The sequence below is a fragment of the Scophthalmus maximus genome, chromosome 5 (genome assembly GCF_022379125.1).
Source record: "Scophthalmus maximus strain ysfricsl-2021 chromosome 5, ASM2237912v1, whole genome shotgun sequence".
NCBI lineage: Eukaryota > Metazoa > Chordata > Actinopteri > Pleuronectiformes > Scophthalmidae > Scophthalmus > Scophthalmus maximus.
This window is the reverse complement of record NC_061519.1, coordinates 1,517,909-1,544,183: the sequence shown is the minus strand read 5'-3', so window position 1 is coordinate 1,544,183 and position 26,275 is coordinate 1,517,909. Positions and strand designations below refer to the sequence as shown.

The 26,275-nt window shown below is 42.7% G+C and overlaps 3 protein-coding genes across 6 annotated transcripts; 1 reads left to right on the top strand and 2 right to left on the bottom strand.

Annotated features, from left to right (window-relative positions):
• Positions 1 to 127: 127 nt before the first annotated feature.
• LOC118311211 (histone-binding protein RBBP4) lies at positions 128 to 6,342 on the bottom strand. 2 transcript variants are annotated; one of them, XM_035634847.2, is made up of 12 exons: positions 6,107 to 6,342; positions 5,429 to 5,579; positions 5,164 to 5,309; positions 3,336 to 3,509; positions 3,028 to 3,143; positions 2,757 to 2,917; positions 2,503 to 2,629; positions 2,224 to 2,301; positions 1,856 to 1,932; positions 1,453 to 1,510; positions 1,224 to 1,334; positions 128 to 876 (listed from the first exon to the last, which is right to left on the bottom strand). In XM_035634847.2, the coding sequence occupies exons 1-12, from the start codon at positions 6,120 to 6,122 to the stop codon at positions 814 to 816; spliced, it is 1,278 nt and encodes a 425-aa protein (XP_035490740.1). In that variant the 5' UTR covers positions 6,123 to 6,342; the 3' UTR covers positions 128 to 813. The 2 variants fall into 2 exon arrangements, with proteins under 2 accessions (XP_035490740.1, XP_035490739.1); XM_035634846.2 differs by having other exon boundaries at positions 3,336 to 3,512; positions 6,107 to 6,341.
• Positions 6,343 to 7,593: 1,251 nt separating this feature from the next.
• On the top strand, positions 7,594 to 17,811 carry tert (telomerase reverse transcriptase). 2 transcript variants are annotated; one of them, XM_047332133.1, is made up of 16 exons: positions 7,595 to 7,921; positions 8,445 to 9,738; positions 9,822 to 10,011; positions 10,095 to 10,248; positions 10,367 to 10,534; positions 11,330 to 11,491; positions 11,571 to 11,672; positions 11,779 to 11,864; positions 11,979 to 12,095; positions 12,211 to 12,282; positions 12,923 to 13,111; positions 13,676 to 13,802; positions 15,570 to 15,631; positions 15,738 to 15,862; positions 15,962 to 16,099; positions 17,673 to 17,811. In XM_047332133.1, the coding sequence occupies exons 1-16, from the start codon at positions 7,706 to 7,708 to the stop codon at positions 17,774 to 17,776; spliced, it is 3,306 nt and encodes a 1,101-aa protein (XP_047188089.1). In that variant the 5' UTR covers positions 7,595 to 7,705; the 3' UTR covers positions 17,777 to 17,811. The 2 variants fall into 2 exon arrangements, with proteins under 2 accessions (XP_047188088.1, XP_047188089.1); XM_047332132.1 differs by having other exon boundaries at positions 7,594 to 7,921; positions 15,738 to 16,099.
• On the bottom strand, positions 17,547 to 25,126 carry LOC118311194 (inactive sodium-dependent neutral amino acid transporter B(0)AT3-like). 2 transcript variants are annotated; one of them, XM_047332134.1, is made up of 12 exons: positions 24,862 to 25,126; positions 23,842 to 23,982; positions 22,631 to 22,768; positions 21,574 to 21,755; positions 21,375 to 21,485; positions 21,165 to 21,277; positions 20,937 to 21,065; positions 20,695 to 20,851; positions 20,289 to 20,493; positions 20,035 to 20,194; positions 19,764 to 19,926; positions 17,547 to 18,960 (listed from the first exon to the last, which is right to left on the bottom strand). In XM_047332134.1, exons 1-12 carry the CDS (start codon positions 24,872 to 24,874, stop codon positions 18,742 to 18,744), a joined length of 1,731 nt encoding a protein of 576 aa, XP_047188090.1. In that variant the 5' UTR covers positions 24,875 to 25,126; the 3' UTR covers positions 17,547 to 18,741. The 2 variants fall into 2 exon arrangements, with proteins under 2 accessions (XP_047188090.1, XP_035490708.2); XM_035634815.2 differs by having other exon boundaries at positions 24,774 to 25,125.
• Between the last annotated feature and the right edge of the window lie 1,149 nt (positions 25,127 to 26,275).

Genomic DNA, 26,275 nt, shown 5'->3' with positions numbered 1-26,275 from the left:
ACAAAGAGGTCTGAGCAAAGTGTGATGAGACATAACCGGCGGTTCAACTCAGAGGACAAGTTCAGTTTGTTTGGAAATACTTCTACGGTTAGCAAGATACTGATATATGGAAAGTGTCGACAAAACATCAAGTGGACACAACGACATTTTTATTCAAGAACACACTAACAAATCAACTGTACAACTGCAAAAATCTTGGAACATACAAAAATTAATTTCAATTAAAATGATTAATGTATGGTTATGGTGAGGGGATGTGGGACTACAAGTGGACAAATTCAAACACAGACTTACTATGGATTCCCCCCCGTTAAGAAACACCTGGTGTGAAAGTCAGAGCAATTTGATGGCGACCGAGCTGAATCATTATGTCACAAAGCGCGACTGCATTTGACATAAAACATTACTTTTTCTACAACACTTCCAACAGAAGGCTATTTGTCTTGTACTGTCAGCGGTATCACCCGTTTAAGTTGTAGAAAAGCATATTTACTTTTGAAAAAACATTGGCTAAAACATTTCAGTGTACAAGGGGAAGCCAATTTGATTACAAAAATATACCTTTCATATGTAGAGCGAAAAGCATGGCTGCAATTCCCCAGGCAATAAATGACCAAGTAAAAACAGAGTGCTTCACTTTGAGTATTCTAAACGGGACCAGGGTGTCGATTACTCCTCTCTTTCCTGTATTTACAGTGATGTCTGAGATACTGTAAAGAAGTAGAACAGGGGAAGAGGAGGTAGCTGCATGGAACTTTTGAGGTGGCAGTTTGTGATGTGGTTGCAGTTAAAGACACAAAGCAGGGAGGGGTGTTACGCTGAGGCTTCAGGTTCTGTTGCACCCTCAGGATCTTCGTCGTTGTAGATGTTCTCCGCCTATGGAGAATCAGTGTGTCAGTCATTCACACATACTGTCAGGTTTTTGGACACATTTACGAATCGGTGTGTTATTGGATTCACGGACAACACAGACATTTAAGTGGTATGATTTAAGTATTACAAAGTGAAGTATGTAAACACACATTTAGGTTAGTACACTTGCGATACTCACCAACTCTCTTTTGTCTTGTCACTTTGCCCTGACTGAATACCTCCAAATGTTAAATGAAAAATGTATCTTGACTGAGGTTTTCTCTTGGTGGCCGATAGACGATACAAAAAAGTAATCTTGTTCTCTGCCTGTCCGTGACCAACACACTTTAGTGAAATGTGGATCGTCTTACCATTTGCCACACTTGCATAATGTTGTCTTCGGACACAGAGCAAATGACCCATGGCTCATTGGGGTTCCAGGAGAAGTCAGAGATCTTGGCTGTGTGGCCTCCGTGGATGAACTAGTGGACAGAAGAAAAGCCAACATTCTAATTATTCTGATACAAAATTATGTTGCGAAAGAGTGAAACTGCGAAAGAGTGAAACTGCCAAAGAGCGGCGGGCTTCAATGGGACTCACCAGCAGCTCAGGGGGGCCATCCTCTGCATCTTCTGGGGACTGCTCCTCTCCAATTTTACTACAAACAACAAAACGGACGACTTTGACGTCAATTGGATGCAACTGTGACTGTGTCATGATTCAAATGTCCACTGGGGATGTTTTAAAAAAAATAGGCCACAGTGTGTTCTTCAGGAGCCACATTTCCAATAATTGCAATGACTGCTCGACACACCAACAAATCTTTAAACTGGATCCGTTTCCCTTGAATCAGTTTAATTAGCAAAGAAAAACCAATAACATTGGCAAAAATCAACCTGACATGATTAAATGGCAGGAGGATCATCTCTGGCAGCCGCTTTAGAGCCGGACCGCGACACAGCTGCAGTCGGTGGACATTACGGGTGGATGTTTAATTGTTTACCTGAGATCCCAGACATTGAGGCGACGGTCTGTCCCACTGGATGCCAATATGGTCTCATTATGAGGTGACCACTGAACCTGGAACAGCCAGACAGACAACTCAATTTAGGCCAAACTGAATAGCACCTAAGACGTACAATACTGAAACCCTTGTCACAATTTGTCTGGAACAATCATCTCCAGAGTTCACATGTTTACTGAGCAAGAGTTGATGCTTCATATTTTTTAACTTATACATCAAGGATTCTTCAAGGCACCTCAGAGTTCAAGAGATAATTTATTAAAACACATCCCTGTAATTTAGCTCCTCCGTGTCTTTCAGATGAATATGAAGATTTGAATATTCTGCTGTTCTTATTTGTATTTTACCTGGAAGATCTCGTCCTTGTGCGACTCGAAGGAATGCAGCTTCAATTTCAGGTTTCTCAAGTCCCAAAGAGCCACAGTCTGCAGGCAACAGAGAGACATTACACACACTTGCACGATTTTGTCCATGTCTGTGATAATACTGCAGTTTCAAAAACAACAATATTGTAATTATCCATTTAGTCAAATGAGGAATATAATGCACAAGATACCACAGAATTTAACTCAAAGCTGTAAATGAAAGAAAAGAGACATTTTATATGAGGTGGAATATTGCATTACTTTGTCTGCAGAGCCGGTGGCAAGGATGAACTCGCTGTAAGGGTTGAATGACAAACAGTTGACCTCTGCTGTGTGGGCATCCACAGCATGGCTGGGTTTGGAGGTGTAGTTTGAACGCGTGTCCCAACTGAGATACAAACAAAAGAGGCAGGGGGATTTGCATTATCTAAAAAATACCAGACATCCCTGGACTGTGCAAGATGGCACAGATTTTTCAGGTGAACAGTTTGACCTTCCCGTCAGATTTGACTTACATCATGAGCTTCTGGTCGTCTGCGACAGATCCAAAGAGTGACTCGTGAAGCAAGTGCCAAGAGACGTCCTCCACCACAGCCGTATGACCGGTGAATATCGTCTTCGCATCAACTATCTTCCCCTCTTTTGGAACAGCGCTTATGTCCCACAGACAGATCGTCTTAGGATCAAGGACAGATGAGGGATTAAAAACCCAGAATCAGATCCCATGTTGGAACACTTCTTAAAATTTGAAATTAAATTTCAACAATGAAACTTATTTCTTCTTACATGGTCATCTGACGCACTAAGGAGAGAGCCAGACAGATTTGAATTCCAGGAGAGACCATAGCCCTCTTTCTGGTGACCTCTGAGGCGCAGATCAGGGCGACATTCTCCAGAAGCATCTGTGGACAAGAAAATAATTGCACATGGTATTAATGTCAAAGCATAAACAAAAAAAGACTGATATATCAGTAGAAGAGCAGAGGACACAAACGATTTTTCAGTAGGTTAAATGTACCAAGTCACCTGCTTCACTTTCAAAGCATGTTCACCAGCATGTCAGCAGTGTCCCGTGCTGCTAGTTATCTATGTACCTGGCTTGGAGGGATGCTTGGTGTAATCAAACACAAGCACGTCTGAAGTGGGGGTCTTGGTGGCAATGATGCAGGGGTTCTGTGGCATGTAGCGGGCACGGTTAACCTCTCCTTCATGGTTTATCTTGATTTCTATCTCGATCTTGCCAGTCACTGAGCCGAAGCCTCCAAACTCTGCTGGGCAACACAAAGAAATATGTTTTTACAGATGTAATATAGCGGCAATTCACACTTTTCTGGTTGAAGGCAAAGGTTTTTTTAAGATAGTAAATATGGAACAGTACAAATTCACCAATGAAACCAGAGAACCATGGCTTCTCATAAGCTGTGGGGAACAGATTGTGTCAGGATTCTGACAATATGAAAAATAAATCCAACAATTACGGTGACTGAGCCCCACTTAAATGACAGATCCTGAGGTGTCTGCTACATATTTCATAGTGTGTTATAGCAAATGAATAACTATTGCTGCCACTTTTTTCATGCTAATGTCTCTCATCTCATTCTCATCTTCAACCGCTTATCCGGGGTCGGGTCGTGGGGGCAGCAGCTCTAGCAGACTTCATGCTAATGCAATACACAAAAATGTATTAGTATTATTTATTATTTTTTTTTTTATTATTTATACTATTTTCCTCCTGAGCAAGCCAGCTCCTATCAAAGAACCAATTTTGTTTTCTTTTCTTTTACATACACAAAGTCTAATGTTGCGTTCATACCGGACGTGACGTGAATTATTGGTGCGACAAGATTACATACAAAGTCAATGCAAAGACACAACTAGACACAAATTTCTAGGCACTGACTCGGGCGAATGGCGGGATATGCACGATGCAAAACATGCAAAATCCACTGCGTGTCTATCGCTTCAGTTGAAATATTTGAACTCGGGCGACATATACATGTGACGCGCTAGCCAATGAGCGGTGAGATCCTCCCTAGGTCCTGTCATTGTATCAGGAATGAAGGATCACTACTGTCGCTGTGCGTGCAGCCGACCGGGTTGCTACATGCATCGTGACAGGGTGAAGAAAGAGAGGGCTTGGTAGAAAGTGAACGAGGAAGTTGGACACTAGCTAAACCCCAGTTAGCACAACAACTTCCCCATCAGCACTCCTTCCTGCCTTTTTTTCCTTCAACAGTTCATGATTACGTGTGAGCGGACGTGTGGCTTTCCCATTCATTTCGGTCTGCCTTTTAACGAGCAAATTTTCCGAATGACACAAATTCGAATGACCAAACTCGCATGAGCAAAGCAACGCGAGTGGAAAATTTGAAAAGTTGAAAAGGAGAACGGCACAAACGCAAACGCTAAGGAATTAGGGTTCTTAGCAACTAACAAATTTAAATGATAGAGAGAGTATCATTTTGAACACTCCCTCTCCACGGTTTAACAAGGTGAGCTGATATCTGCTGCCAACAGAAGCTGGCAGCTGGACCTTGGTTCAGCCCTTGAAGGAGGTCTATGACTGAAAACTTCCAAATTAAAAGATTGTTGCACTAATTTCAGTGTGTGGATACCCGTTTTCACACAATACTTAATGTAAAATAATGGTATTCTGGAAGTGTGGTATAATTACATTGAATAATTTATGTGACATACATGCACACATACAAATAGGTCATAATATTGCCAAATCTGGGTGTAAAATAAAGGCCATTAGTGGTCCTACATGAAGAGCCAGCTCTTATTGCTGAGCTGAGCTGAGCACACACTCACACACACACTAACTAACTAACTAAACTCACATTTCAAGAAATGTTAACAAAAAGTCAGCCGGCCCAAATATGTGAAGCTATTTAGCGTGTGACTGTTAAGGTTTCCAACCTCCTTTTTCACTATCGTAATGTGAAGCATCCAACTGGGCGTCATCATTAGGCAGCTGGACGCTGGCAATGACCAGATGATTCTGCTCGTCAGATGTATGAGTGCCTAGCACCAGCCGGTGCACACTGTAATCCTTCCCCTCTGGCCTGTAAGGGGGGAGAAAAAAAATCATTAATATACACAATGTACATACACAAGAACGCATGTCGGAGTGCATGTGTCTTTCGAGTATTAACACCGGCCTACAGTGCGTACAAATGTGTACCTGGAGACATCAGGCAGCCACTGAGCAGTGAGGCTGGGCCACTCCAGAGCATGGGTCATAACCAGGTCATACAGGAAGGGGGTGTTTTTCTTCCAGATCTTGTACTCCTCGTTTGTCACTCTCTCCTCCACTGCATCATCATATGCACCAGCTGTGGTAGACAAAAGAGTGATTATTGCACCAGTGCTCGTGAATGACTGACGATAGCTTCGCGACAATTTAATCTATTTCATACACCGGCAAGACGTGTAGCCTTTTCAGCCCTTATTGACTGAGTGTGTCAGTATAACATGGTGGTCAATTTCTGAGGCAACCAAGACGTTATCGACGGCTAATATCATCACCCAACCTGACTACTGTTCAGTGAGCAGCCGTGTGGACGGATGTTACGGGCTGGCGACAATGAGTACAATGTTGCTACAGGGTTAGCACGCGTACCTATTACAACTAACAAGACAATTGTGCTGTACTTTCAGTTGCTAACAGTATGTGATAGATAGCATCCACTCGGTGCTATCAAATTAAAACGAGGAAAACAATGAGCTTGAAAGCTAAACCTGCGAGCGAGCAATAGTTAGTTGAGGAGCCACGGCAGCTAATTGCTGTCTAAGCTAGCCGGATAGCTGTAGCTTAGTAAAAGTCATTTGTCGGTGAGAACAAAGGAACCCTTCAATTTACCTTCCTTGTCCGCCATCGCAGGTATCTCAAGTGGCTGAAAAACCACGGTTAATTGCTGCGCGGATCCAAAGGGTCGTGTCTGAGGTCCTACCGTGGTGTGCCAGGCGATGTTGTTTCAAGCACACAAGACCGAGCGACGCTAAGCTAACGGCTAACAGCTAACAGAGGACTGACGAGAGAGATGCGGGTGCATTCGCGCGCTCAGTACAAGCGCGAGGGGCGTCTTTCCGCCAATCACAGAGCTGCTGCTGCTGCTGTGCTCGTGCCGACCAGCGGAGGGCAGCAGGAGGCCGCGCGATATTTCAACCTCGGAGTCTTATCAGAATCAGAATCCGTTTTATTGCCAGTTAGGTAACAGGTTACATACGAGGAAGTTGCTTTGATGTTGTTAAGGTGCATTTAGCAGTCAACATATACTACAATCAATTTACAATAAATATCGGTCACAGATGGCCAAATGTGATTGTGGTGGTTACGTTAATATAACGTGTAATGTCCATGGGGAAGAAGGGAGGTGTCAGTGGGGGTCCCGGGCCTTGTTGATGAGGCTGACGGCAGAAGGGGAGAAACTGTCTTTGTGACGGGAGGTTTTGGTCTTGACAGACGCCAAATATCGCATTCATAAGTGTTCATTTATATAAACAAACCCACAGTTGATTAAAAATGTAAATTAACCTATATACTACATCAATACACACATTCTAGTGTATTTGTCTTGAATCTTTAATCACTGTTTGTTTTTGGTAAGTCAAGTCAAGTTTATTGTCAATTCCTGCAATATTGTTCCAGACATACAGAGGAATTGAAAAACCTTTCATCTCAGACCCACGGTGCAATAGTACAATAATAATAATATTAATAATAATAATAATAAGATAAGTAATATAAACAATAAAGAGTCCAGAGTTCTTGGGGGTTGAGGGGAGGGGAGGGAGGGAGGGGAGGGTGTTGAGCTTCCTGTCATTTTGTATGGTGACTTTGTCAATTTTTTTTGGATGCTGTCATATTTATATTATTAAGTATATTAATATATATATATCCTATAATCTGTAAACTTTTATTTTACATAAAACTGCCTTATTGTAATACCACTATTTTACTGAAATGTTTAGTTCTAAAATAAAATCGTTAATGTTTACTTTCAGTAAAAATGTAGGGAAAGCTTCAGATTATTTTAATACTCAAACTATGCAGAAGCATATCATGCGGATGACGCCATTGCAGTGCCTTTTATGAAACTCTATCTAGTACTTTACAAACTAAACATATCAATTTTCAGTTTAGTTGTATTTATATTACCGTACAAAACTTTTTTTTGCAGTTGTGTGTAATAACTTTTTTCCACTTCGAACTCCCACACCTATTCGTGAAAAAGGACAACATGCCGTTTCTTGTTCGCCATTGGTCAACAGTGATGACGCTGCAGTATGATGCTTTCTGATTGGACAGCTGCTTCAAACCTGCTCTCTCATTGGTCGAGGATGACGCGGGCCCTTGAAACGACAAATATGACTGGCCGTCAACTTCATTACTACGCGTTTCACCCATTTCACCGTCACATGTCCTGAGTGGTAAGTCCGGCGGGTTCACACTGTCAGTATGTCGACGACCGAATGGTCCGCGGTGCTCGACATCCTCCGGTCACTTTATCGGCACATACAGACACTGGAGGAGTTTGCGGACGGCATCGTGTACAGAGAGGGACAGAGGGCGATGCTGCTGGAACCGTCAGACACAAATCGCTTCAAGTCATTCGTCCGGGGTGTTTACGTCTGCGTTGACAAGGAGCTACAGCAAGTGCCAAGCCGCAGCCAGGTAAGGTAACCCTGGAAAAGTGTTGCTAATGCTAGCTGCTGTGTTAATTGTCGCCATGGTTGTGAAGTCATCATGGTAACACATTGGAGTAGACAGTGTCATCCCTCAGTTTTACAAAGAGTTAGGATTTAAAAAGCTGAGGTAGGATATGTAGATTTGAGTTCAACAATAAACTGTCATTAAAAGTGGTTTACTGTAAGTTACACACAATTTATCAATTGAGTTTCCAGTGGATTCTAAAATGTAAAAAATACGTAATGAATAAGAATTATAATAGTGCAAAATTAGTCAGGAGCTGTGTCATGTCATGTTCAATGTAACTCGGTCAAAATTTAACTGCAAATGTAAAGTGTTGACTCATGACACCATGGATGCACAAACCACTAAGCTGTGTGGTTTGTAGGAGACTGAATTTGAAGTTTCCTTAATGCAAAAAGGAAAGTACTATGCCAAGACGCAAATGTTAAATTAATGTATTTCTTATGTTAATGTGACTTAATTTTTCCTAAATTTGTTTCCACAGATCTGCACTCTGCCTGAACTGCTGGCCTTTGTCCTTAACAGTTTGAAAAGAAAAAGAAAAAGAAACGTCCTGGCACACGGGTACAACTTTCTGTCCTTGGCTCAGGAGGAGCGGGATGCAGACCATTTCAAATTCCAAGGAGATATAACTCAAAGTGCTGCTTACATCCATGGCAGCGACTTGTGGAAGAAAGTCACAGTACGTCTCGGCACGGATATCACGCGGTACTTGTTGGAGAGCTGCTCTGTGTTCGTGGCGGTCCCTCCTTCATGTGTTTTCCAGGTGAGCGGCATTCCTGTGTATGACAGGGTGTCCATGGCGACTCCCTCTGCTGGATTTTATCTCCAGCCTCGTTGCAGGAAGTTTGGAAGGTGTCAAGGGTCAGTGACCCTGAAACGGAGACACAGAGTTGAGAATCCTACAGGCTGCAAGCGGAGCAACATAAAGATTGTGAGAGTGAGTAGGTGGAAAAGAAAGAGAGAAACTGATCAGAAGGATGAGGTGGAGGTCATGATGAGTTCAGGAAAGAGAAGACGCGTAGGACAGCAAGAACCCAACCAAGGGAGCTCTTTCTCTGTCATAGAGGAGGAAGGGCAGCCCACGTCTGTGGAACAAACACTATCCATGAAGCCTTTGGAAAATGGCAGTGCCACTTCTAAACAGCCTGCTGAAATGCAAGCATCAATAATTCCCTTGGAGGGAGGACCCAGTTGGAGATCAGGGGTTTTCCCCCCTTTACCGCCTTCGCAATGCTTCATCCGCACGCTGGGAGTCCTGTACGGGGGAAGGGGAATGCGAAGCTTTCTTCTCAACAGGAAAAAGAAGAGCGCTGTTGGATCCAGAAGGCTACAAGGGCAAGATTTAGTAAGAATAGTCTTCTTTGAGGGACTGGCTTATCTAAATGGGCAAGAGAGAAAGCCAAAGAAACTCCCCCAGCGCTTTTTCAACATGGTCCCTCTGTTCAGTCAGCTGTTGCGCCAACACAGAAGATGTCCGTACTGCAGAATTCTACAGAGGATCTGTCCACTGGTGGAGGAGAGAGATGCAGAACAAGGAGAACTGATATCCCACTTGCGTCAACACTGTGGACCTCACCGGGTCTACCTGTTTGTCAGGGAGTGCCTCTCGGCTGTGATCCCACCTGAGCTGTGGGGCTCCGACCACAACCGCCTTACTTTCCTTGCAAGGGTCAGGGGCTTCCTGCGCAGCAGCAAGTTTGAGAGGCTCTCCCTGGCTGAACTCATGTGGAAGATGAAGGTGAATGACTGTAGTTGGCTGAAGATCAGTAAGACGGGTAAGATAATCACTGGTAGCAAATGGTTTGTTTTCCTGCTGCAACATATATTTATTAGATGACGTGACCACTCTCATCTGCAGGCAGGTTCCCGCCTAGTGAGCTGTCATATCGGACACAGATCCTGGGTCAGTTCCTGGCTTGGGTTCTGGATGGCTATGTTGTTAGCCTCGTCCGAGCCTGCTTCTATGTCACTGAGAGCGTGGGCCAGAAGAATGACCTCAGGTTCTACAGACAGGAAGTCTGGGCCAAACTGCAGGAGCTAGCCTTCAGGTACACACTCATACACACATCTGCAATGGCTCATATTTATATAGTCATAGGGCTCAAGCTCACAAACCACTTTTGTGATTTAGAGGTCACCTTTCCAAGGGTCAGATGGAGGAGTTGACTCCGGCACAGGTGGCATCCCTCCCCAAAGCCACGGTCATCTCCCGCATTCGCTTCATTCCAAAGACTGATGGCATGAGGCCTATCACACGAGTCATAGGAGCAGATGCCAAAACAAGGGTATGTTTTTACACTGACGGGATACTTGAGTTCTTGTTGATATGTCAATGATTTTCATCTTATCACTTGTTATAAGCTTGTGCAGGGTTTTTGGGACATTTAAATTTTTTCGTTGCAGATTTACAGAGGGCGTGTGCGGGATTTGCTGGACATGCTGCGGGCCTGTGTGCGCTGCACTCCATCTCTCCTGGGCTCCACAGTGTGGGGGATGACGGATATCCACAAGGTTTTGCGCTCTTTGGCCGTGGCGCAGAAGGACAAACCACAACCTCTCTACTTCGTTAAGGTTAAAAACAAGACCATCGCTGTGTCTCAGTTTTCGTGTGTCAATACTCACACTTGCTATTTTGAGTGTGCAGGTGCTTTAACACTGATAAGTAAAGTGACATACATTGCACAAAGTACCTGCATGGTGCAATCAAAAAAGTTGAGTGTAAAATGATAGAAACTTGTCACCCTCAGATGCCATCTTTGCTACATGGCAAACATGTGAAAATGGTGGCTGAAAAGGAGGAAACATCGTTGGCGCTGATGACAGTGTAATTTCCCGGTTGCCTGAATCAGGGTGCACACACAAGAATGATCTTTAAGTCAAGTATACTTAAGAGAAGGGCAGCCAGCAGATAATTCGGGGTTACGATATTGTTATCGTCATTTTTGTTTTGAGACAACACCGCCTTGTCAAAATTAAAGCACTATGCCAGTGATTATACTAGTTCAAATTTAAGTGCCCATTTCGAGACACAGCTTGTTTAACCTTAGCTGAGCAGTGGCAACACCAGCAGCAGCAGCAGCAGCAGGAGGACGTCCATTCAATTCTGTTTGGATCAGAGTGGTTTAGGGTCTTGAAAGCATTGTACTCCTTGTAGCTAACATCTCATGTACAGGAAACTAATATGCCAATTCTCCCGATTTACAAGTCAATGCAATCACCACCACCAAAATAATTTTGGAGCTGTTATTTTAAGGTACTAAAGTTGCATGATGTTGCTTTAATTCACTTAATTGTATTTGCAGCACACTATAAAATTATTTTTTTCCCACCTTCATTTGGCCTTTCTGTAATTTCACTGTGTCTAAGGTGGATGTGAGTGGAGCCTACGAGAGTCTGCCTCATGACAAACTCATTGAGGTGGTTCGCCAGGCCCTGTCACCTGTCCAGGATGAACTCTTTACCATCCGCCGCTACGCCAAAATCTGGGCTGATTCTCACGAAGGCCTGAAAAAGGCCTTTGTTAGACAGGTATGCGCATACCTGCACACATGCTCATGTATATACCGTTTGTATATACCCCTCATTTAGAGATTCTCATTTGTTATAGGCAGATTTCTTGGAGGACAACATAGGATCCACCAACATGAAAGGGTTCGTGATGTCACTGCAGAAAAGAGGAAAAGTTCATCACGCCATACTGGTAGAGCAGGTGAGATTAGGAGAAGTGTCTCTTTTCATTAAGGATGTTTGTTACCCTTTTTTTTTTCTTTTTTCTTTTTAACCTTTAAGCATTTAATCACTTTTCTTTCTTCCAGCATTTCTGCTCAGATCTTCACGGCAGAGAAGCGTCACAGTTATTCTCCCAAATGCTAACTGGCAGTGTTGTTCAGTTTGGGAAGAAGTGAGCATTATTTTTTTTCTTTTATTAGTTATTTTTAGTCAGCACAATAATATGACATGAGTAGAATGTCATAACTGACTTTTCCTTAATATATTTTTGCTCTGTGTTCTGCAGAAAATACCGTCAGTGCAGAGGAATTCCTCAGGGATCGGTTGTGTCCAGTCTGCTCTGCTGTCTGTGCTACGGTCACATGGAGAATGTCCTGTTCAAAGATATTACAGGAAACAAAGGGTAGACCAGACCCTTTCTGTGTTTCAGTTAACATCGTCCTCCATAGTTGCAGAAACACATTTGCAGCAGCAGAGAGCAGTCTTTCTTTATTTCTCCTTCTCTGTGTGTCCTGTAGGTGTCTGATGAGGCTGGTGGATGACTTCCTTCTGATCACCCCACACTTACATGAAGCACAAACGTTCCTTGAGTATGACACACACCTACTTTGTCAAACACATTAATGTTCATGTGATACAGTGGTTCTCAACCATCATTTTTTTCTGTTTTTGTTTTTAACTCTGCTGCCTCATCTGTCCTCATGCAATTTTTCAATATATTTAGAAAACCTTATATTATTAAACGTAGTTGAGATGAAGCAGTCTATAGACTGTATAGTAGTAGCTCCTACAGAATCAACTCAAATACTGTATATACAAATTTAAGTTTTAGTGTGGTTATTCTTTTCTCACGCTCTTTTACTTTCCTGTTCCTCTTTTCTTTTTCAGAAAGTTATATAGCCAGTAACGTAACTTTACTCTCAAAATCTATATGATTTCAATCAATGATATTTATAATAGTCTTTTTTTGCAGAGCTAATTTCAAAACCCAAGTCACAAAGTGCTTCATAAAAGCCAGCAAAATTCAAATCAACAATTCATCAAATCTAGTTTCAGAATTTAACTAAATTGATTAGAACATACAAAATGCATCAAACTAAATAGTCATACAAAATAAAAGACATAATGAGACAATTCAACTACATCAGATTTAACACAGCAGGATACAGATTTTTTAATTTGTATTTGTTTTCATGTGGTTAATTAATGGCACTTGCACTTTGTGTGTAGGATTTTGCTGGCTGGTGTACCAGAGTATGGTCTCGTGGTCAACCCTCAGAAGGTGGTGCTCAACTTTCAGGTGTCAGGAAGCGCGGACTCCTGTCCAGACATCCGCGTGCTGCCCCCTCACTGCCTCTTCCCCTGGTGTGGACTGCTGCTGGACACACACTCGCTTGACGTCTACAAAGACTATTCCAGGTGAAACATCTCGTCAGTTGAATTCATACTGCTGAGTTATTGCCTACAATTTGCGTCTTGTATGAGAAGTTATTGGGCTTTGTCACTTTATGGTTTCTTGTAAGCTGCATCAGTAACCCCTGCACTTTGTATCGTCTCATAAACATTCTCATGTTGCCCACACACAGTGACATTTCAGGAGACGTCTGCAGGTTTATTTCCCGCCACACATCATGCTTCATTGATCCAATAAACTTGAACATGACATCAAGTTTGATGTATGTAGACTGTATGAAGAGAAGTTAGAAGATAGAAGTGAGTTAGGTGCACAGAGCAACCTAGGACCACATTTTTGGAGCCAAGATAACGCCAGATTCATGTTGGTCATCCTTCGTCTAGGACAGCCCAAAATTGCACAGTATGTAGAGTTACTCCTAACATGGACCATTTATATTCTTACGTAAAACAGTAAATATTATGATTCTAATCACCACTTGCAATATTCTTCCATGATAAAGCTGCTTGAAGGTTTTAAGCCGTTTACTTTTCCTCCTTTGTTAACTTGTTACTTTCTGTCTCTTATAGCTATGCAGGCCTGTCTCTGCGCTACAGCCTCACTTTGGGCTCCTTCCACTCAGCGGGAAAGCAGATGAAGAGGAAACTGATGGCCATCCTCAGACTCAAATGCCACGCCCTGTTCTTGGACCTGAAGGTCAGGCAAATAATCTCTCATAACGAACGCTCACTACCAAACAGTGGCTTTACAAAAGTACACAGATCCCTTCACTTTCTTCACTCTTAACTTATAATGAGAAAGTGAAAACATGACAAACAAACATGATGAAAACATTCAGATACAGTATTCAACACTTTTTCCTTGATTAGAGGAGCCTGTTTTTTTGCCAGACATAGTGCTTAGCATTCTGTCATTCTCTGATTACTACTCTGACTACTGCCATCTTCAGGTCAAATGTTTAAATTATCCAATACTTTAGTTTATGACCAAATACCTGCTAAACCAATGACATTAACTTCAGTCTTCTTAGTTGTACTTTGCGTGCAGAGCTAATTTCAAATGTTGTCTTGCTAACATGCTAATGGTGAATGATGACACCAACATGTTAGCATTGCAACTGCTAGGTCATTAACATGCTGATGTTAGCATTTAAACAGTCAATGGAAACCAAAATCATCAACCCATTGAGGGCTGGATTCAAAATCACAGCGAAAATCTAATTAAAGAATTTAAATGATTCAACTGATTTAACTCGCATGAATTTTATGTATGGCTTTCCGACAACTTCTGGGCTCCTGATGATTTGGCGGATGATTTCCTGGGCAATCTTCTCCCAGACCTAGATCAGGCATCAGTGAGCTACTGGACAGTCTGTGGCGGCATCGGATGCACCGATACATCACATAAGGTGCTCAATTGGATTTAGGAGTACCACATGAGTCCGGTCATTGTCCTGCACCAGGAGGTACCCAGGGCCACTGCACCAGTGTAAGGTCTAACAACCGCTCTGAGGATTTCATCCCGGTACCTAACAGCAGTCAGGGTACCGTTGGCTCTGAGATGGAGGTCTGTGCGACCCTGCAAGGATATGCCTCACCAGACCATCACTGACCCACCGCCAAACCAATCATGCTGGATGATGTAACAGGCAGCATAATTTTCACTAAGGCGACTCCAGACTCTTTCACGCCTGTCACACACCTGCCAGTGTGAACCTGCTCTCATCAGTGAGGAGAACAAAAAGCCAATGGCCGACCTTCCAATTCTGGTGTTCCCTCGCGAAGGCCAATCGAGTAACTGTCCTGGGCTGTGAGCACAGGTCCCACTAGAGGACGTTGGGCTCTGATGCCACTCTCATGGAGTCTGTTTCTGACATTTTGGTCAGAAACATGCACACCAGTGGCCTGCTGGAGGTTATTTTGTGGTCTCTCGCAGTGCTCCTCCTGTTCACTCCCGGTCATCTCATGCAAAACCATTCCCTTATTGGGGGTTGTCTTGCTTTTGCCAATTAAGTGTTCCCTACATTCTTTTGTGCAGTGTATAAGGGGAAATGTGTGCGTGAACTGAATAATGTTTGAGTTGAGTGCGCAGACCGGCGCTTGACCCTGTTATGTCAAAATCCATGCTAGCAGCTGCGAAACAAACATACTTTAGCCGTTTCTTTTCTAAGGAGGTATAAACATAAACCTTGCACTTCCTCTTAGAAGCCTTTATTGATGCGATCAGGCAAAGAAAGTTACCATCAAACAGCCACAAAGTGGTAAATAACGGTTATAAACATTTGCATGATAACTTCAACACAAAACGGACAAATGAAAGTTCTAGTAAACATCAGAAAACAAATGTTATGACTGGAAAAAACCTGGTGAACAGGCTAGAGAACAGAAAATACTGTATGACTGGATGGTGAATGAAGTTCCACGTTTGATGTAATTTCTGTACCCGCACTCTTGTCCTCCTCAGACCAACTCTCTGGAGGCGGTCTACAAGAACATCTACAAGCTGGTGCTGCTTCACGCTTGCAGGTGAAGGTGGCGACGCACCTCATTGTCAGATAATGTGCACAGATGCCACTGTCAACTTGTGAATGGGCAGGGTCCATCTCTCACTTGGTTATGTCTTTCTCATAAGGTTCCATGTGTGTGCCCGGAGTTTGCCCTTTGGCCAGATGGTTGCTAAGAACCCGGTCTACTTCCTGCAGATGATATGGGACATGGCCCAGTACGCCAATCATCTCATCAGGCACAGCAACAAAGGCAACATTCCCCGCCTCATATTGTTGCATCTGGATAAAGTAGTACGAACAGTTCAAAACTTATTTTCACATCTTTCTTCCCCTCTTCTGTTTTCTCCAGGATTGATTTTAGGCAGTGAGGCTCAGACAGGCATTGTGCAGTATGAAGCGGTGGAGCTTATTTTCTGTCTGTCCTTCGTGCTGGTGCTGTCACAACACCGCCCTCTGTACAAGGACCTGCTGCCACACCTGCACAAACGTATGTACACGCATATGTATAAATGTATACACACTCATTCAGGAACAGTATCACAGAAACTAACACTATTGTTGTGACACATTCTTCTAATTATGGTTAACATTGTGTCTTATGTGTGTTATATATAGTTACATTATGATAGTAAAGTAAATATATATATTTTGTACTAAAAAAGGAAACCTACACAGAGAAAAATGGATGCTAGACAAATCTACTTTAAAAACTAAGCAAAACAAAAAAGGGGGAAACAAATACATAAGATATTTAAAAAAAAATCTATTTAAAGTGAATTATGGGGCAGCTAATTATTATTTCATCATTAATTAATCTGTTATATTTGTTTCCTTTAATCATTTGGAGACTGATAAACTCTTGAGATGTCTTGTTTTTTTGTCTGGAAAATTGTCTGAAACCCAAATATATTCCGTTTTAATATTTGGCTGTAAACTGAATATAGATTTGGGAAAAGCCCTCACATGAAAAAAAATTATATATATATATATATATTTCTAAATGGTCAAAGGTCAAAGAAGGGCATTGTAGTTAAAGAACAAATATGAAGCACCATGCAGCATCATTGAAGACTCTAGTGGCTTCAGTTTCTAGAGGTGAAGGGTGTTAAAGTCACCTGAGGTTAGACTTATGTCATGGCTGCACTGACTAGAAAGAGAAGGAACAGCCATTAGGTCCTGACTGATTCTGTCGCTGTGTTTGGAGATATTTACTATTAAAGATTGTTCGATGTTGATTTTTTGACCGTAGTGGTCGCGCTAACCACAAGGCCAAAACCCTTGAGTCTGTCGCTAGCAAGTCTCTTAAGGTGTCGGGGAGTGATGTTTACAAACTGCACACAGTGTTGTGAGGTGCGGTCCGCAACACTTTTCAGCCAGGGCTGAGCCGGAAAAACTTTTTTCCTGCGCACACAGAGGCGACAGCTAGCGGACCGTGAGGACTGCTGACTTTTACAAAAAGTGAATTGGATTAAAATTGCTTACTGCCCCTTTAAGTTATCGCTGCTGTTGCAGTCGTGTATGAAAAAAGTACAGTTTCTCTCGTTGCGTTGGCTGCACTTCCTCCCCACTCTCTTCCCCTTTCACACTTGTCTGTCCTATCTTTAAAGGCTAAAATGCCCCCAAACAAAAAATAATACTGTCTCATTAAGTTTTTAGCCAGGGGTTTTCAGGATCAAACAAAAAATAGATTACCACCTCAGAAAATCTAGCCAGGGGTTTTTAGCCAGGGGCTAAAAAGCCAGGGGTTTTTAGCCAGGGGTTTTCAGGATCAAACAAAAAATAGATTACCACCTCAGAAAATCTGCATAAAATCTATGCAGGTTTTGCACCTGCAGGAAAATCACCCCCCTCAGTCTCCTTGGGAAAGGACGGAAGGCCAATCCCTTTGAATGTGGACTTTGTGAAAGATGCACCAAACCCAACAAACCTAGATATGTGATCTTACAAGAAGTCAGTTTATTGCCACCTTTTGATTTAACAAGTTACAGTTCACCATTTAAGAGAGAAAAAAAAGGGGGAAAAAAAGCACATTCCTGTCTTCTGCTGTTATCTTTTGACAGGGAAGCGCAGTCTTGAGCGGTGTCTGGGGGATCTGAGGTTGGCCAGGGTCAGACAGGCCACCAACCCCAGGACCCCAGTTGATTTTTTGGCCATCCAGATGTAGACTACTAGCCCCAGTTACACAGCTTCCAACAACCAAGAAACCCTCAGCAGCTGAAAGGGTATGAATGTATATTATGTACCAGATTCCATGACATTTTTATGTAGTGAGTTTTGTCTATTTTTCTCAAAATTCATGATTTTTATTTATTTATTTATTTGATGTCATTTTGAGGTTTCAAGAGACTTGAGTGAGCAGTGTGTTGAAATCAGTCAATTTTCTGAACTGTGTGCCTAAATGATTGTTAGGTATCTGTTCTACAGTGTCAGGAAAGCTGGCTGCAGAGAGGGAAGAACAGTTCGTCGTTACTCGTCTTATAAAAAACACTAACATGTGAAACTTAAGTCATAAACACACTCACCCCCCTCTCATGCTTCTGTGCCAGACCTCGTCTCGGCTCTGAGCTCTCTGTGGACTTTGATTTTGCACTTTGTGGTAGTTTTCCACAAAGAGCATCTGACGTTACTTTGCCAATAATTGATAGGTAAGTCAGCCCCGGAAATATTGACAGCCATGACAGTGAGTGGTAAAATAATTTTCGTGCAAGATGATGTAGTGCCAGTTGTTTACACTAATCTTTTATAAATCCCTCGATCTCATGCAGCAACGATTAGTGGCGTAAGTTTTTATAAAAGTGGAATCAGAAAATTGTGTGTTTCAGGAGGATGTGTTACACTTCTTTACATCCTGCACATGAGACAAACAATGTACAAAGTGAAGAATTTGACTGTTAAATAAAATCCAGTTTTGTTTTTGAGTTAACAAATGTGAGTTGTCATTATGTCAAGTCAGGACCTCATAAATCCTGCGGAATGTAAATATCAGAAAAATAATTGGAAAGTTGAAAGTGACTGATTGTATGTCAGCTCTCCGGTGATTTGAGAGGAAAGATCCAAAAAAGTGGTGAAGACCATGGGGGGCGGGGGTTCTGTTCAGGAACGCAGTAGCCATGTTACTTGAAACCTTTGCTAAGCTCGCCGTTTCTTCTGTTCCCGCGTCTCCACCTCGAAGCCGTCGTTGCAGTAGGGGTTCAGCTCGGTGCGAGCTGAGGAACTCCTGAGTCTGCGTTGGATCAGTTTGTAGACAAACACAAGAGGGATGGACAGCACGGGGACCACACAGAGGAGGAGGATTATGGCAAACACCCAGTCTGGGTATGGCTTCACTTCAGTTTGAGGAAATAATTCCTAAAGAAACAGAAAAAAAAGTTTTAAAAAACAAAACAAATCCATTTACTTAATTTTACTTACTTCACTTTCTTGCCAAAGAGTGAGCTGAAAACATTGACGCCGCACTCTCTGCCGTCAGAACCTAAAGCTATGATAGCCATGTCCCTCTGCTTCCATAGGTTTATGTGACGTTGATATTATCATCTTATTTAACGTAGTGAGTTATGGCAAACATTTTTGCAACTGTTGCAAATGTGCACGTCCAGCAGACATGGAGAAGTGTTGGCACTCATCATGGTCCTGAACTGCAGGTAAACGAAATGCTGAGTTCATGTTCTCCTCTTCCCGATTTGGTAAGTCGATCTTCTGACTTTGGGTTTCTTTTGTTTTTGCTTTTGTTTTTTTGCTCCGAGCATTCAAACATGTTGATAGCTGTTTCCGGTAAAATATTACTGTACCACACTTGTTATCAAAGGTCATCTGGCATAAATACATTTTCGAACTAATTTAGGTCACTACGTGCACATCCGCACCTAACTGTTACAACCTAATACAATTTTACAAATTAAATCTTTCACTGCGAAATGCTTCAATGCTTGCTGGTCAATTCTTTGCCTGGAGTGAGTTTAGAGCTTTGTCACTGAAATCTACTGCGGCTGTAAAACGAAACAAGCTAAAAGATGTTAAATCATTCTGTAGAGATCTGTCTCTGCTTTCACATGCATGTGGTCACTTGAAAGATGTGGTTTATATATATATATATACTGTATAATATTAAGACAATATTTAGACATATTTGTCGACACCCTCAGTCTGCTTACATAAAGTGGGTTCCATGCAAAATAGTTGGGGTGTTGCTGTGCCTGGATAATCACATAGGCAATTAGCACTGCCATCAGCATTAGAGGACTGATCACCATCCAGCACGCCTTCCAAAAGATGCTCGGCTCCTTCCCAGTCATGAAAACGATGTCTTCGCTGAAACTATCGAGAGCACACAGGAGACCGAAGAAAAGCTGGGATCAAATGTGCATATGAATCTGAATACTACACCGAGGTATGCTGAAAAGGAGTAAGAAGGAGAGCGATTACGTTTTCATTCCACGGACATAAATGACTCCGACAAACTCAAAGAATGCAATGATGAGCAGAGGCACGGAGCCCACGTAGCCGTTGAAGACCTCCACCCAGTAGTTCCCTGAACCCAGTGTGAAGATGAGAGCCACCAGGAAGGATACCAAGCAGACGATGCCTTAGGGAGTGAGTGGGGGGGGGGGGGGTTCAGACAAGGATTTCAACAAAATGATTCCTAATGACTTTTGGAAAACTTTGCACTTATACTGTACCTGTGACGAGTTGATTAGGGACCCACTTAGGCACCAGATTGAGATCGTGGATGGGGTTGAGCACTCCCTCTATGTTGCCAAACATGGAGGAGAGGCCCAAGCTCAAGAGCATAACGAAGAACAGTATGGCCCATACCTGCGAGCCCGGCATCGCTATCACCGCTTCTGCGAACACAATAAAAGCCAGGCCGGTGCCTGAAGCGCTCTGTGGGAGGAGGATGAAAGAGAAATGTTAAGTAATGAGGAATGCGTGGACTGGCACATGATGAACTGTGCTCCAGGAAAGAACGGGGAGGCAAGAGTGGACCACAGCCAAGATTTAAGGGAGGAAGACGATAAGAAAAAATGAGTATCAGACCCATAAAAATGCAATCCACAAGATGTAAAATACATAAAATTACAATACCTGGTCAAGGAATGTGTTCAGGTCACAGTGCCTCAGGTGCAAACTGGCCACCTCACCGGGAGAGGTCTGATTTAGATACTCGAACCATTGCCCGTAGTTCTCCACCGTTATGTTCTGGTCGGGTAACTCAAAGTGGTTGGTCAGAGCTATGATGTTTCTGCAGAGGAGGTACAAGATATCTTCCCCGTTGGTATCAGAAAGTAAAGAGGAGGCCTTGAATGTACATTGATGTGCATACGCACGCTTGAAGACAGTTGTTAAAGCTGGTGGTGGCTTTAAATCCCAGGATGGCGAAGATGGATATGGAGGCATACAGAGATGTGGCGCTGTTTATTATACCTACGAGAACAGCATCCCTCTCGCAATTGTTTCTAATGGACACAGAACAGAATTGAAAGTACACTTTTGTCAATTACAACAAAATCCTCCCAGGGTTGGGCCGAGGTAATTGAGGAGATGTATATTCTTACTTCTCTTCGTTGTAGCTGGAAAAAGCTATGAGACCTCCAAAGGCCACAGACAGAGAGAAGAAGATCTGGGTGGCAGCGTCCAGCCACACCTGGGGGTTCTTCAGTACCTCCCACTGCAGCGAGCACACGGATCACACATCGGGTCATTGCGTATGTGACGGGAGAAGCAACTTGAATTCACCTGCAGCAGCCAAAGGGGACCAGACTCACATCGGGAGTGAAGAGGTACAACAGTCCATCACTGGCTCCGGGCAGCGTGAGGGCACGAATCAGGAAAATGGTAAGCACCAGGTAAGGGAAGGTGGCCGTCACATACACAGCCTGTTAGTTAAGGAATTCAAAAAGACATTGCCAGGTATGATTCAGTGGACATTTGGAGTTTTTATATTTTTCAACCGGGATAACCGACCTTGCCCATGGACTGGATGCCTTTGATGAAACAGATGTAGACCAAGCCCCAGGCGGTGGCCAGACAGACGACCATCCACCACTGCACGGAGCCACTGGTCTCAATGTCTGATGTGATATTCAGGGTCTCGCGGTACCAGAAGTAATTTGATGGCGTGCTCTTCTCACACTCCTCATTATAGCCTACGTGGATGCATGCACAGGTAACCAAAAAGAAGCCCTCACAGATTCTTAGTTCAAATGTTTCGTGTTGATATTGGTTGAAAAATTCATGAAGCCGCGTAAGCAGAGCTAAGTTCATATACGTTAATGTTCTGTATTTACATTTATTTTGCATATCAGTCATGTGTTCCCTTACAATGAAATGTATGAAGTATGCAATAATAATATTTATAATTTGGATTTATATAGCGCCTTTCAAGGTATCCAAGGCTGCTGTATGAAATAAGGAGGACAAAAAAATGAAACAAACCAAGAACAGAAAACAATTGGAGAAATGCCTTGGGAAAATGAGACTGAATCATTTAAAAGCAATTTATCACCGTCAGACATATTTTGATATCTTCACACGATGGCTGAAAAATATTTGCTATTTGCAATTTTTGCTCTGTGCCTGTCACCACTATCTGCCGCTGAGTGAAACTTGCTGTGGGAGAAAAACATTATATTTCTTTTGTGTTGTGGCGTAGAATCCCTCTGTGCCATAAAACAATCCAGTAGTTTTCCTGTCAGATCTGACCTGAACGCCCCACAGATAAGATAAAATTGGATAAGATAAGATAAGATAAACCTTACTATGGGGAGGTTTGCAGTGTTACGGCAGGAAAAAATAGAAACATCAGTTAAAAAAATGTGATAAATAATAATATAATGGAGTCTCATAATTAAACAGTCCCCTTTTTAATTCTGTAAACCTAATCTGATAGCTTTAGGACTCACAGTATCAAACTGCTATTAGAGAGTATTTGCACTCTTGCAGGGTGGTGTTCACTGAACCTGTGTGTCTGCGACATTATCTGGAGCAGCTAGGAGGACAGACAGGTGGGCGCCCTTGTTACCTGTGCGGTTGTCATTGAGTGGACAATGGCTCCACGGCAGCGGGTTTTGGAAGGAGTGAAAGAGGTACCAGAGCACCCAGGCCAGGATGGTGTTGTAGAAAATGCTCACCAGGAATGACACCACCATAGAGGCAACGCCTACGTGCAGGAAATCATATTGTCAGGCGGGGGGGGCGGGGGGGACAACTTTACAATCCCAAAAGTGATTTAGCTCACGTAAAAATGAGTTGAGTTTCTCCTAGCGACTTGCAAAGAGCAGGTGCTCTAACGTGTAATGAATGGGGCACATGCTTACTTTATTTTAGGCCGAAGCTTTTTGCACCCAGGCGTCCATTGCAGGCAATACTATTTACACCTGGGCGTTGACCGAGACGAGCACCCAGTTGTTTGATGCCAACAATGCCATTTGCACCCACGGTGAATAACCAGCATTCCCATTCGAACTGGGTTTTTCCACTCCGCTGGACCACGGCAGTGCGTCACGTGGGAGAATTTCTCGCAGAAAGGCTTTCTGACACATGGTTTATGAAAGGATCTTTCGGGATATTTCACAATGACCCTTTACTTCTTGTTGTGTTGCTGTAACCCGACCGATCTATTCATTCACTGCAACTTCTTCATACCTCACACAACTTCCTAAAGCCTTTCTAAAACCTCAGATTGTGCTTATTTTCACAACAACTGGGCGTCCCTGCATTCCTGCTGATAGCTGCCATGTGACTATTTTCCCTCCCATACTTATTATTATTTTAATTTTTTTTAATTTACCTTTATTTTATAAGTGAGTCCCATTGAGATTACAAGATCTCTTTTTCAAGGGAGCCCTGGCCAGGAAGGTAGCCACAGTTTACAGACATACAGACAAAAGCAGCACATAATGAATGTGTAGACATACAAAAAACATACAACATTCAACTCACAGGACAGAGTTCAAATAATCAGGAGGTAAATACAATGAGTTGGGGTTCAAAGCGATTACAAATCGTGAAGAGTCAGGCCCACAAACCCTTGATCAACTGTTTAAAAGCCCTTAGTGAGTCTTGAAACACATTACACATTCACTTTACTCCATATGGATATACACACATGTATGATAGCAGTGACATTCTCTATTAAAGAAATGTATCTTTAAAATGAAGCCAACCATTGAACATATGTACTTGTGGTATATGAAAAAAAGCGTTCTGATTCATTTATCCAAAGTCACTTACCAAGGCCGCCCAGCAGTGGCGAGATGGAGTTCCAGACACCGATGCTGCCCTTGCGGAGCCTCTGTCCGATAGCCAGCTCCAGGTAGAGCAGGGGGAGGCCCTCAAACACTAAAGCTATCAGGTAGGGGATGAGGAACGCACCTGAAGACACAAAGTGAACCTGAGTGTTTATCAAAATCAATTACTTAGACACTTTAAAAAGTATATATTTATGAATTTATGATCCAATCATTTTAATGAATTTTGTGAGAAATTCATTAAAAATACATTTAAATTGGTTTTTAATCATCGTCACGCAATTTTTCTGTTTTCCAAGTTGCTTAAAGCATGAGTGGGCCCGAGTAAGGCGATTAAAATGTATAAAATACTAAGATATGAAATCCCCACTACTCAAATAATCTGAGGCAATAGTCATCAAAGAAATAAAGGAGACTAATTGATCACTGAGAGGACGTCAAAGAGGGTCTCGGCTGATTTTGAAATACTCTCTGCGGGAGTCTCAGCATCTCGACCTGTGAATTTGACAGACCTGTGCACATTTTAAGGAATGACTGTTTACTCAACTTTACCCTGACCCATGGTCCTTTTACGATTCTGTGGGTTTGGGGCTTAACATATCACACTGAGAGCTATGAGGAAGTAAATACTGGAACTCAGGCCGTCGAGTGAAAATGTTCCCTGATGCTCCCTGTGATCAATCAAACAAAGATAAGGCTCGCCGTTTTCTTTACACAGTGACAATGACTGGCCTGGTTACATTTTTGAACTGACGAAGAATGTTCCGTCCGGTGACAGTTCCACCTAGACGAACATTCAACACCCCATGACTTGGTTACAGCAACACAGCTGATAAAATACGCCAAATCTCTCATGTCAAACATAATTGAACTGTGGTGCAGTGTGAATTAGGGAATTTGAAGGTAGTATCTCACCTCCTCCGTAAATTTGGCACAGGTAGGGAAAACGCCAAACATTTCCGATTCCGACTGCAAAGCCAATACATGTCAACAGGTACTGCACCTTGTTGTCCCATTTGGGTCTCTCCTCTGCCCCAGAGTCTTTCACAATGTCCATCCTCAGCTGGTCGAGAGGCTCAGTACAACCCCGGCTCTGTTACAAGCATTCAGGCTTCGTAATTCTAAACTTCACTTAAATAAGGTGATGTATTTTTCAATTAGTCCAGGGTCCCCCTCCTGATCTCAGCTCAGTGTGTGTCAGAATAAACAGCTCTTGAGGGGGTTCCGTCTAAGTGATGCCCAGTGCTCTCCTCTCGCCCTGTCTGACTCCCCTCAGGGGGCCGTCCTTTAGCGTCCAGTCAGATTCAGCTTCAGGGATACAGATTTTACAATGGGAGTATGCTCAGCTTCAAATTAATGGATAACCTAGATAGCAAACTGTTGGGATGCAGTCACTAAAAAAGAGGACATAATAAAATGTCATTACCAAACTGTATGTTTATTCAAACCCACAAACTTTATGTCGGGCTAATACCAAAGATGCAACTGAAAAGAATAGATGTGATTAATTAAAATTAACTTTTTCAGAAAAAAGTATTTATAGAACAATACTTAAGATCCAAATAGAATTTATTCCAGAGTCCCTGTCCAGCTGAATGAACTCTAGTCTGATATGAACTTAGAGCCAGTGACAGAGAGAGTCAGCTCCTTGCTTTGCTCTTGTTTAATCTCCGGCAACCGTTATCTGTACAAGACATGTTGTAATTGTCTTTTGAGACTACTGAGTGCAGTTTTTTTGCATTCCACTAGTTGAGTCTGTTCTTTGTGATGCACACAGTACATGTAAATCTGAAGGAAAGAAAAAACTGAACTGACCCAGTGACGTTTAACAGATTGTCGTCTGTAGACGATGGAAAGATCTGATTTAATAATGATGATAACAATAATATTGAATCCTTCTCGTTGGTTCTGTTCTCCCTTCACAACCTGGTTTAAGTCAAATGAGTTGATCTTTCTGCAGTTATGATTGTATGAAGTACCTCTCTGTAGAGCACTATGAAAATCTACAAAAAATATTTATATTGTTCTTCTCAGTGTTGACCCCCAGTGACATGGGGATATGATCACTGACGAGCAGTGCAGAATGAAGATATTCAGTTTTTTCTTTTATATTCCTTTAATCATTGCCGTAGATGCACTGGTGTGTGAGGACGGAGACCTTGTAATCGATCCTAGCAGAGACAGGAAGCCAGTGAAATGAATGGAGGAAAGGTGTGATGTGTTCGTACTTTTGCACTCCCATCGGGATCCTTGTAGCGCTGTTCTGGATGTGTTGCAGTCTTGAAGACGCTTGCTAGGGATCCAGATGAAAAGTGCATTACAGTAATCTAACCTGGACGACACGAAGGCGTGAACCAGCTTGTCATTATCGGTTATGGTGCGTAGACCAGAGTTTGGCCATATTTCTGAGGTGGTGA